Raw genomic sequence first — 12,477 nt, 5'->3', positions numbered from 1 at the left:
GATTTGAGCAGCAAGATTTTTCTTTAAAAAACTTGATGTTCTAACACATACTCATGGACAATTTTGTATTTCCAATTAACCTGACTGCACATCCTTGGACTGTGGGAGGAAACCGGAGCCCCCAAGGAAACCCACACAAACACGGAGAGAACATCCACACCACCTGGGAAACGAACCCGGGACCTTCTTGCTGTGAGGCGACAGTGCCACCCACCAAGCCACCATTATATTTTACAGTCATGAATAAGGACTGACAAAACATACTACTACTAAATTACAACCTTTGGTTGTACAATTACATTTGAACTAGGTCTCCCTGGACACTGGCTGCCCCTGCACTACTGCTCACCACTGGGCCTATCCCAGCTTTTCAATGGGCGCAAGGCACACAGTAACACCCTGGACGGGGCGCCAGTCCATCGCAGGGCAGACACACATACACACACTCATTTACCTATAGGGCAATTCAGTGTCTCCAATTAACCTAACTTGCATGTCTTTGGACTGTGGGAGGAAACCGGAGCTCCCGGAGGAAACCCACGCGGACGTGGGGAGAACATGCAAACTCCACACAGAAAGGCCCTGGACTGCCTCACCTGGGGATCGAACCCAGGATCTTCTTGCTGTGAGGCGACGGTGCTACCCACTTAGCCACCGTGCCGCCCCGTAGTAAAACAATAATACTTCAACATTTCAATTAATTAAGTTAAGTTCCTTTAACTGTGTCCATCCATCTTGTCGCTGCCCGTCCTCTTCCTTTTTTACCTTCAAATTTCCCAAGCAAAAAAGAAAAAGAAAAAAACAGATAATGCTAATGCTGAGCCAGTGGATATGATTCCTTAAAATGAGATGTAATTACTATACAATCATTTGTAACAGTATGCAAACCTGACCAGGATAAAGCCATTAGTACACAATACATAAATAAAGGGTGAGTTATGTATTTCTGTCCTATTTTTTCATGTTTTACTGCCCCTTTTTCCTGGTCAGGACTGTTGTTGGTCAGGTTTCCCCAGAATTACCAGACACAATGCTGTAACACACCCGGGAGAGGACACCAATCCATCATGGGGCATACAGGCGAGCAAGTACACCTGTACTGTATGTTTATGGGAGGTTTCGCTGTTATCCTCTCCTGATGTTATATTATATATTTGCTGCTCCCTCCTAATGTTTCAATGATTATATAATAATGTTTATAATGATTATGGTTATAATAATGTTTATAATGATTATTTAATTACATATTTATATATATATTCATTTTTGATCATTGTGATTGTCATTATGTGATCCAATATTCTTATAGGAAATGGTATAGTGGATGACTGCACAGCCCTGTTAAAATACCAGGTGTTTGTGAAGTAAAAAACAGACCATTTCAGATTTATTTCCACCTTTAATGTGACCTATAATCTGTAAAATTCAATTGAAACTCATTAATAGGTAAAAATGAAAAAACTAAAATAATTCTGCTACGATTGGTCTGTGTCTGAGTGTTTTACATCAGAAAAACCTGGCATTGTAACAGGGGTGTGTATACTTTTTATATCCACTGTATACTTAGTATACTCGGTGTTCTGCCAAAACGAAGTTCTGTAATTTATACTCAGGCTCCAGAGAGTCTAGAGTATTACGTATTTTCATTTAGTCATAGTGACCTGAGGCCTTAATAGCCATTACGGTGGATGCTGAGGTGATCTGAGCTCAGCAGATTTAAGTATGAGTCGATGTGTGTGGTGATTAATGGTCAGTAATAGGACTACAGTCATAATTGTGCGTAAAAATGATCATGGTGAGTTGTTACACTTCTACATCAAGCAAGCGAAGATCACCACAGAGGGACGCTTAGACAGTGTAGTTGCAAATATATTTAGGTACGCCCTTCAGTTTTCCTTTCAATGCCATGCCCCAAACACCTAATTTGTTAGTAAAATGCTGCTTTGTGCTGATTGGTTTAAGGTGTGTGTGTCCGTGCATGTGTGTTTTCTACATTCTACAAAGCCTAAAGCAGCCAAAGACTTTTTTATAACCTTCTTATATGTGAAACTATAAAAAAAAGCTGATTTACTCAAGTTTTAGAACAAACTTCACAGAGAATTTCAGTAACTGAGGAGTGAAGCAATGAATATATATATACTATACATATGAATATATCAGACCACCAGACCACCTTCTTGTTTCTACACACACTGTCCATTTTATCAGCTCCACTTACCACATAGGAGCACTTTGTAGTTCTACAATTACTGACTGTAGTCCATCTGTTTCTCTACATACTTTTTTAGCCTGCTTTCACCCTCTTCTTCAATGGTCAGGACCCCCACAGGACCACCACAGAGCAGGTATTATTTAGGTGGTGGATCATTCTCAGCACTGCAGTGACACTGACATGGTGGTGGTGTGTTAGTGTGTGTTGTGCTGGTATGAGTGGATCAGACACAGCAGCGCTGCTGGTGTTTTTAAATACCTCACTGTCACTGCTGGACTGAGAATAGTCCACCAACCAAAAACATCCATTAATTTTTTTTATTTAGCGCGTCCAATTTCATCCCATCTATCATGCTCTCATTAGTGCGCCTCCGAAACGTGCACAGCCAATCGACCGTCTTATCACCCACACTTGACGAGTGTAGCGTGGCAGAGTACTGTGCACGGAGGCCCGTTCCTGAGAGAGCATCCCCTACGGTCTCAAGTCCCGCCCCCAACCCGGACAACCGGCCAATCGTTGTAAACAGAGCCGTAGAGAGAGAGTGAGAGAGTTGCGACACTCCTTGATCTCGCCGCCACGCGGTCACGTGGTTCATGTAACCCTCCAATAGTTCCAAACAAACCCGGCGCTGTCATGTTCTCATATGGGACAGGCAGCAGTGAGTGAAATATTAAACATTAAATAATAAACATTTGTACAATTTCTGGGTATTTTCACCTGCGTTTACATTTACTGCATCTGCTTTAATATCAATTTGGTATATGAAGTGGAAGATTGATGTTTATAATGACTTAATAGGTCGTTCTTGTTAACACACAGTACATTATATTAGCATACATTACATAATGCGATATCATTAAGTAGTAGAGACAATATACAGTACAGAGATTAGACAGTTTTTTATGTTTTGTTTTTTACATAAACTAATCTCCCTTCACTTTCCCGAGGATTCATAATAATAATCATTTTGGTTAAACACTAAGCCATGTGGCTGGATTCATAAGGTTTACCTGCACTGAATGAACAGATTCATAAACACACTACCGTACCAATACCTTTAACATTATAGTGCAGGTACATGAAATAGCATTCATTCATATCTTATTTCATGAGTAAGTAATCATTTATTCCTACATGTAATACATGAATTAATTCATAATTAATATGCACTAGTTCATTTTGTCTAATGTAAGTGGTGGACAAGGTACACAAACCATGTAGTTGAGTTGAAGTAGAGATATCCAAGGTGAAATATTACTCCAGTAAAAGTAGTAATAAAAGTAAAATACTCTTTACCTCCATTAAAGTACTAAACTAAATTTACCTTCAAATGTACTGAAGTATGAAAGTAAAAGTAGCATGATTTATTATGGCTCTGATGTTTTATTATCATTTCTGTAACAAGACTCTTGATTAATCAACTTTTAATTAATCAATTTTAGGTGAAAAGACTTGTGTCAATAATTAAGCTTAACTGACTGAGCTAAATTCAGTTATACCTATTAATTAAGATAAACATGTAACATTTAGTGCTGAGCAAATGCTAAACAATAACAGTATTAAGTATATTAATGACATTAAATTTATTATTTTTTTTAAACAAAGCAACATACAGCTGAAAATGCTTGATAAGTAGTGGAAATGAATGGGGCTCTATGGGATGTTTGGAACTATACAGAGCTCCACAACCCGGAAGCTGCACAGAAAAAATGTCCCGCCCCCTTTCCAACGGTTCCCTATGGGAGTGTCGCCACTCTGTTCTCTCTACCGCTCTGGTTGTACATAGCCGCCCAGCCGCCATCCATTTTTAATTAGCCCGTATCAAAGTAAAAAATATAATGGACTACGGCCCACACATAATATTTGTGCTTAACTGTGTTGTACTTCTTAGTTTAAACACTTGGTGGCGCCACATCCCCTATTTCTATTGTCTCCCTTCATACAGGACACTGAGAGAATGACCAGTTTGGACACCCCTGGTCTAGATGATGACCAACTCAAACAGCAGCAATAGATGAGTGATCGTCTCTGTCTTTACATCTGCAAGGTGGACCAACTAAGTAGGAGTGTCTAATAGAGTGGACAGTGAGTAGACATGGTATTTAAAAACTCCAGCAGCGCTGCTGTGTCTGATCCACTCATACCAGCACAACACACACTAACACACCACCACCATGTCAGTGTCACTGCAGTGCTGAGAATGATCCACCACCTAAATAATACCTGCTCTGTGGTGGTCCTGTGGGGGTCCTGACCATTGAAGAACAGGGTGAAAGCAGGCTAAAGAAAGTATGTAGAAAAACAGATGGACTACAGTCAGTAATTGTAGAGCTACAAAGTGCTTCTATATGGTAAGTGGAGCTGATAAAATGGACAGTGAGTGTAGAAACAAGGAGGTGGTTTTAATGTTATGGCTGATCAGTATATTTATATATTTTATTCTGGTCAGGGTCACGATGGGTCTGGTTTATATATCACAGGTATCACTGGATCCCAGCGCTACACTGAGCCATCCAAATGCCATTAATAAATAATTATTTACTAAACACTTTATTCAGGATAGGATCACAGTGAGTCTGGCACTGCCCGGAAACAATGGATGCAGGGCAGAACTACATACACTCTGGACCAAACATCAAAACCTACATAGGAACTGGAATGGTTCAAGCCTACGTCCAGATGACCCATGTTGCTTTGTGCCACTGTGATGCTATTATTAAATCTCTACATCATGGTGGTCAAAATTGGATTTTAATTCGTTTGCATGCCAAAACAATGCAATATAATTGTATTTTATTTATTAGGATGTACAAATTTGGTGTAGTAAATGTTATTTAAATGCATTAACAAATCCTTTGTGTTTATAATATTGATTGGCTCTCAGAGTTAGGAAATATGAAATGGGAGCCGAATGAACCGACTCAATTGAGCAGAGTCAATTGATATGATTCGCGACGTATATGACTCACGATGTGTGTCGTAACAATTTTCGCTGATCTTAATATCATTATTTAGAGCGATTGTGCGTGCGCATGATTTGTAGATCACAGATTCTGATCAACGGCTGTTAAGCTGTTCATGTAGCCGTTGAGAGTAAGTAACGGCAGAGGAGATTAGTCTCACTGTGGCGGGAACCTTAAGCAATTAGCATCCTCATTCAAACAAGAGTAAATTTCTATTTTGGTAAGGTGAATGCGTGTGTAAAGTGCTTTCATATTATATTTGTATTTGTTTACGTTATTATTTAGTTATAAAACTGAAAAGTTGAGGCAGGTCTGAGTTTTAGCTCAATAATCGAGCCAACTAGCAAGTGGTCACAGTGTTACGTACATACAGTTTTCCAGTTTTCTGTGCACTTTATCTTTATAATCAAGTTTAATTTTAGATATAGACGGGTCAAATAGTGAACATTTCAGTCACGTTGATTGTCTTTCTTCGGTTTTATCATAACTATTATAATCCTCTGTCTAAAAGTCGACTGTGCGGAATACTGTGATCTACCGCGCATGCCCAGTTTAAAATTCCAAACGAACAGTATCTAAGTCGTGTAAAATTGTGTTTTAGACTATAAATGTAAAAACAGACTTTCATTACTAACTTTTACCTAATAAAATAATGATTTCTGACTAAGATGTGGCAAATCTAACAGATCATTGGCTAGTCATATTTCACCAATCTGCCTTATAATTATTAATCATTCATTTTCAATTAATGATCATAAGTGTTATGTCCATCTGTTTCTCTGCATGCTTTGTTAGCTCCTTTCACCCTGTTCTTCAATGGTCAGGACCCCCACAGAGCAGGTATTATTTAGGTGGTGGATGATTCTCATCACTGCAGTGACACTGACTTGGTGGTGGTGTGTTAGTGTGTGTTGTGCTGGTATGAGTGGGAGTTTTTAAACACCTCACTGTCACTGCTGGACTGAGAATAGTCCACCAACCAAAAACATCCAGCCAACAGCGCCCCGTGGGCAGCGTCCTGTGACCGCTGATGAAGGTCTAGAAGATGACCGACTCAAACAGCAGCAATAGATGAGCGATCGTCTCTGACTTTACATCTACAAGGTGGACCGACTAGGTAGGAGTGTCTAATAGAGTGGACAGTGAGTGGACACGCTGTTTAAAAACTCCAGCAGCGATGCTGTGTCTGATCCACTCGTACCAGCACAACACACACTAACACACCACCACCATGTCAGTGTCACTGCAGTGCTGAGAATGATCCACCACCTAAATAATACCTGCTCTGTGGTGGTCCTGACCATTGAGGAACAGGGTGAAAGCAGGTTAAAAAGCATGGAGAGAAACAGATGGACTACAGTCAGTAATTGTAGAACTACAAAGTGCTTCTATATGGTAAGTGGAGCTGATAAAATGGACAGTGAGTGTAGAAACAAGGAGGTGGTTTTAATGTCATGGCTTTTTTTGTCAGAAATTAAGCCAGTTGACCCGCTTGGTTACCATTCATTCACTTCATCATCAACATGGCCTGTGAGCAGCGAGTCCGAAATAATCAGGTATCCTGCTAAGTAGCTTGTTTATTTATTGAGCTCTATGTTTCTTCTTGTATCATTGCTGTTATTATATAATAAGCGTTCCAAAATGAAACAAACCATGCTTTATGTTTAGAGTTCACAGATGCTGCCACGGTTAGTGGCTACAGAGCAGCAGTCATTAGTAGTTGTGAAGAAACTACTGGCAATTGGTGTCTCCAGCATCACTTACCTTCGAGGACTTTTCCCCGAAAAAGCCTACGGGTGCAAATATGTTGAAGGTATAAGAAACAAACACTGACACACTCAATACACACTGTCGAAGCATAACATTATGACCACTGACAGGTGAAGTGAATAACACTGATTATGTCTTAATCACGGCACCTGTTAGTGGGGGGGGTATATTAGCCAGCAAGTGAACATTTTATCCTCAAAGTTGATGTTAGAAGCAGGAAAATTGGGCGAGCGTGAGGATCTGAGCGAGTTTGACGAGGGCCGAATTGTGACGGCTAGACGACTGGGTCAGAGCATCTCCAAAACTGCAGCTCTAGTGGGGTGTTCCCGGTCTGCAGTGGTCAGTATCTTTAGAAAGTGGTCCAAGGAAGGAACAGTGGTAAACCGGCGACAGGGTCATGGGCGGCCAAGGCTCATTGATGAGGCAGGCGAGCTGCTGTAGCTCAAATTGCTGAAGAAGTTCATGCTGGTTCTGATAGAAAGGTGTCAGAATACACAGAGCATCACAGTTGCTGGGCTGTTGTGGCAGCAAAAGGGGGACCAACACAATATTAGGAAGGTGGTCATAATGTTATGTTACATTTTCAGCGGACGCTTTTATCCAAAGCGACTTACAGTACTGTGATAGTATAATGTCTGAGCAACTAAGGGTTAAGGGCCTTGCTCAAGGGCCCAACAGTGACACCCCGGCAGTGGTGGGGCTTGAACCAGCGAGCTTTTGATTACTAGTTCAGTTTCTTAACCACTAGGCAACACCTGCTTTGTATATGTCTAATACTAATAATACAGTCTGATTATAAACATAATTTATGTACGTGTACTTAAAACAGTCAGTAGTCAGGTGTCTTACCCTGTTTGTCTCCTACAAACCAAATTTTCAGACAAACTTGAGACATTTAAAAAAAAAATTGAATCAAAACAACGATCTGTGATGAAGTAATTCTCTTGAACTTCTATGTTACTGTCAAAAGTATACGATGTTTTGGCTGACCAACCTAAATGTATTTTGTAAATATAAACAAATTTTGGGCGGCACGGTGGCTTAGTGGGTAGCACTGTCGCCTCGCAGCAAGAAGGTCCTGGGTTGGATCCCCAGGCGGGGCGGTCCGGGTCCTTTCTGTGTGGAGTTTGCATGTTCTCCCCGTGTCTGTGTGGGTTCTTTTTCCGGGAGCTCCGGTTTCCTCCCACAGTCCAAAAACATGCAGTCAGGTTAATTGGAGACACTGAATTGCCCTGTAGGTGAATGTGTGTGTGTGTGTGTCTGCCTTGCGATGGACTGGCGCCCCGTCCAGGGTGTCACTGTGTGCCTTGCGCCCACTGAAAAGCTGGGATAGGCTCCAGCACCCCCCACCCCCGCGACCCTGATTGGATTAGCGGATAAGAAAATGACTGAGTAAACACATTTTTTATTTGATGCCTGCAATAACACATTTGATGTGTCTTGATTGTGATTTGGTGCCTGATCTCAATGTCAAACACGGTGTATGCCACTAATAACCACTAATAGACACCAGTAGTCTAGCACTACCCACTGCACCGTGCCTTCTCAAAAAGCAATATAGATTATAAATGAAGGAAATGAGTATTCTACTTGTATGAGGCTGTTTCTTAACATGTCATACTTATATACACTCATAGTCTAAGCTGAAATTGAGATACAATGTTTTTAACCAAGGTTGTCAATTAAACAATATGTTTGACCCACAACAGAACAGAAAGTGATGATCCTTCGAGAGGAACGGACGTGCCCTGGTGCGAGTCAGATCGTGCAGTGGTTAGTATTAAGTTGTTTTAACGTTGATAATGTCATCCCAACAACGGAAAACTAGATTAATATCGTCTGTTTCAAAAGAGTTAAATGAAAACAATGTCAAGAAAGAGTTTTCTGATTTACAGGTTGCATGGATGCTTCGATGCACTTCAGAAGCGATATGTAAGTTAGTCATTGCTTTAAAAGTACAAGATTAAACAATGATATTAATTATACTGTAATTGAACTAATGTGCTGCTGTTTTGTATTCAACAGCTTCGTGTGATTTTGTTATCTGTGAGTACACTTATATAATGGAATAGCTAATCATTTATTACTAATTCATTTAAGGTTTCCTGTTACTTTGTCTCATTAAAATCCACTGTTTGTATTTTCCTAGATGTACTCTGATCCAGAATACCCACATGTATGAACCATTCATTTTTTTTTTATTCTTTAGTTGCACTATGGTGCCATGCGATTGTATTTTGTATTAAAATAAAAACAATATATAAAAATAAATGAATGATTTCCATTTCCTCTAATATTTATTTCCTTTCGTTTACATTTATATTTGTCATTGTAGAAAGTAACAGAATGTTACCAGTTCCGAATTCAATACACTGAAAAAGGGCCTCAGCTGAATTTGGAAAGGTGATGATTTTACCATATGCAAACATTGTTATCCACACAACATTTACACAAGTAAATTATTGAAATGAGTCTTTTATTGTCAGCAAAAACCAGAAGCATGTGACAAAGATGGACTGCAACGATATAAAGAAAGCGAGCATTTTGCTGGTGCGTAAGCTCTACACGCTGATGCAGAACCTCGGCCCGCTCCCTGACAGCGTGTGTATCAACATGAAGCTCTCGTACTATGATGATGGTGAATAAAAAGGCAACCCTTGTGATCTGATTTGGTTTGCTTTGAAATCATTAAATGCATTTGCTCCATATTTGTAGCACTGAATGTTGTGCTGTCTCGAAAGGTTGTTTTTATCTGTTCACTTGTATGGCAGTGACTCCACATGACTACCAGCCGCCTGGCTTTAAAGAGGGCGAGAACAGCACGCTGGTGTTCGAGAAGGAACCTGTAAATCTGACCATGGGAGAAGTTGTCACACCTTTCCACACCCTCAGAGTGGACATCACAACTGAGAGAGAGAGACTGGAACAGGTGATACTGAAATTTTACTCTGGCATTCTGATAGAACTAGGACTGAATATGAGAGAAGAGATTTTCGAGTATGTGTGCTTGCAGGTAGATGATGATGAGCCGGTATGTGCCAGAGAGAGATGGGCATTGAAAATGAATGAAGAAGAAATTGAACCGGAGTCTGACATGCAGCAAGTGAGTGCTCCTGCATGTTAATTATCTGGTATTAATAGATTTAGGAGTTAAATGATGTTCACTGTCTTGGAAATCCTGGAAAAGTTATTAAAAATGATTTTACTGTGTTTACTAAAGATTATATCTGTACTGTACTTAAATTTGCCCTCTCTGTAATCTCTGTAAATAGGAATATTTAGGCAAAGAAAATGTTGTTATTGACACCGGCATTGAAAACTCAGGTACGTCGATTCGGATTGTTTGATCCAAACACAAGTGCATTCGTTTAATGTTTGTTTTATGTGTCACCTATGTAAATCTGTAGCACATTAAAATTTGTCCTAATCCCGATGTCATTGTTAATTTAAAAGTTTTAAACAGGGATACGAATGTAACTATACATCTGGTATATACCTGGTTCTTTTTGTGTTTTGACATGAACAGACTTGAGCAAAGAGGAGATGTTTTGTTCCCAAATGAGTTCACATCTCATCCAGGTAAATTTAACAGAAGCGGTTAAACACCACACATTAGGTTAAATTTACCTGAAAAATGGAAAAAAACAGCATTTATTTATTCATTCATTCATTGTCTGTTAGATGATCAGCTACTCCTGAGTGTATACGTCTGAATATATGCTTTTAATAACAAATTCAGGCCCTACACTCTGATCGTTGAAGCAAAATTCAAGATTCAGTTCACTGGAGGTTTTTACACCATACTTTGAAAACTATCAAATCAGCCTGTTTAATGCACTAAACTAAGTCATTTTGATATTTAAAATGAACACAATTATATGCGTTATGCTGCTGCCGCGTTGCTGTGTTGTGCTATGATCTGTATTTGTGCCCGGTGTTTTGAGTGGACAAGTTTGCTGGTATGTTTAACATTGGAATTGCAGGTGTGTATAATAAGTGAAGTGTTAGACATTTTCCTATTACTTTGTTACCAGTAGTGCAATGGACTATGCATAAATGTATTTTATTAAAGATTATCATTAACTATTTACTAAATGTCAAGGTCAGAACCTGAAGCTTTCTAATGGATCATCTGATTGATTAGTGCCTGTGTTACAGGAGGACAGCCTTGTGAAGAATACAGTAGAACTCGAGGTGGCCACTAGGAAAACACGAAGCGGCCGAGTGATCAAGAACTCGGTAATAAACAGTTAATAAGTCAACTTTAATCACGGTTAATATATTTCCTTATTTTCTATGTCTGTTGGAAAGTGAATTAAATGTTCGTTCTGAAATTGCAGGATGGAAAAGCTGATGTATTGGCGCCGTCCACAGGAAAGAAAGTGGTAAGCCCTAAGCTTTCGGGTAAAGCCTTGAAATGGAGAATAGTAGCATAAAACAGGCATATATGGTTTATCCAGAGCAGTTTGCAAACATTTAAAAAAACACAATGAGTAGGTGTAAGCAGTATATCCAAAATCTTCTATCCTGGTGAATGAAATGGGATTGTATATCATGATGTAGGGTTTTTTTTGTTCATAAAAACTTTTAAATACAGCGTCCAAAACTCTAATTTTAATTTATAATGTCAGATTAGATATGGTGTCTTATCACCCAACCCCACCAGGTGGATTAAAAATGTAATGGGCGCTTAGGTGGCGAGTTCGAATCTCAGCAGAACCAGACCTAGCTGAGCGTTCGACCTGCGCAAGTTCAGGGAGGCCACATGGAGCTTGCTTCCCTCTATATGTGATACAAATTTGTGTAGGAACCTAACACTGACAGGTGATAAAAAGCGGTCACAGAGTGGATATATTGATGACGGCATGTGTTGATCCGGGTCTCAGATCAGGGGGTTGTGCAAGTGACGGTGGATTCATAATTGGGAATTGGAAATGACCAGATTGGGAGATAAAGGGGGAAAACACAGGCCTTAGTTTTTCTTAGTACTCATGCCATATGATGCCATGGCAGGAACTATGAGCACAGCTAACACAGCAGTTCATATCGGTGCTATTGACCGTTTTAAAATCTATGTATCCTGTTCTTGTAGGTTTCTCAGTTTCGGTTTCCACTCAGTCAAGATCCTCAGCCTGCTGCTCCAAAGAGGCGAAAGTTTAGTGTGCCTAAAGAAAACCAGTGACAGTTTGCTGCCCACTTACCAGTATGACCAGAAGAGCTCAATTATATTCCTTAGGCATTAACATACATAATATAATAAATTACTCTAAACCAAAAATGTTTTAATAGCAATAATTTCTCTTATTTAAAAAATATGGTTGTGAAAAGTAAATGCTTATGTTTAAGGGATGTGGCTGCAAACTTAGAGTGGTGTATGGATTTTAAAAGTTTATATTTATAAAGTGCATTTTATTCAGCAAATCGTTTTGTAGTCAATATCTAGCACTTGCTGTTTAATTTTACTATTTTAATTTACTGTTAAATTTACTGTTTTTAAAACAGTTTAGCCTTTTAAAAATAAAGAAATCCTTA

At 39.4% G+C, this 12,477-nt stretch overlaps 1 protein-coding gene across 2 annotated transcripts; it reads left to right on the top strand.

Annotated features, from left to right (window-relative positions):
• Positions 1 to 5,297: 5,297 nt before the first annotated feature.
• Positions 5,298 to 12,223, top strand: hormad1 (HORMA domain containing 1). 2 transcript variants are annotated; one of them, XM_062991718.1, is made up of 16 exons: positions 5,298 to 5,395; positions 6,647 to 6,731; positions 6,844 to 6,988; positions 8,655 to 8,718; positions 8,841 to 8,877; positions 8,971 to 8,991; positions 9,095 to 9,121; positions 9,281 to 9,348; positions 9,432 to 9,583; positions 9,717 to 9,874; positions 9,959 to 10,048; positions 10,218 to 10,269; positions 10,472 to 10,524; positions 11,104 to 11,184; positions 11,286 to 11,330; positions 12,038 to 12,223. In XM_062991718.1, exons 2-16 carry the CDS (start codon positions 6,699 to 6,701, stop codon positions 12,125 to 12,127), a joined length of 1,116 nt encoding a protein of 371 aa, XP_062847788.1. In that variant the 5' UTR covers positions 5,298 to 5,395; positions 6,647 to 6,698; the 3' UTR covers positions 12,128 to 12,223. The 2 variants fall into 2 exon arrangements, with proteins under 2 accessions (XP_062847788.1, XP_062847789.1); XM_062991719.1 differs by lacking the exon at positions 6,647 to 6,731 and having other exon boundaries at positions 5,331 to 5,395.
• Positions 12,224 to 12,477: the final 254 nt, after the last annotated feature.

The sequence above is a fragment of the Trichomycterus rosablanca genome, chromosome 3 (assembly GCF_030014385.1).
Source record: "Trichomycterus rosablanca isolate fTriRos1 chromosome 3, fTriRos1.hap1, whole genome shotgun sequence".
Classification (NCBI taxonomy): Eukaryota; Metazoa; Chordata; class Actinopteri; order Siluriformes; family Trichomycteridae; genus Trichomycterus; species Trichomycterus rosablanca.
This window is presented reverse-complemented; position numbering and strand designations above follow the sequence as displayed.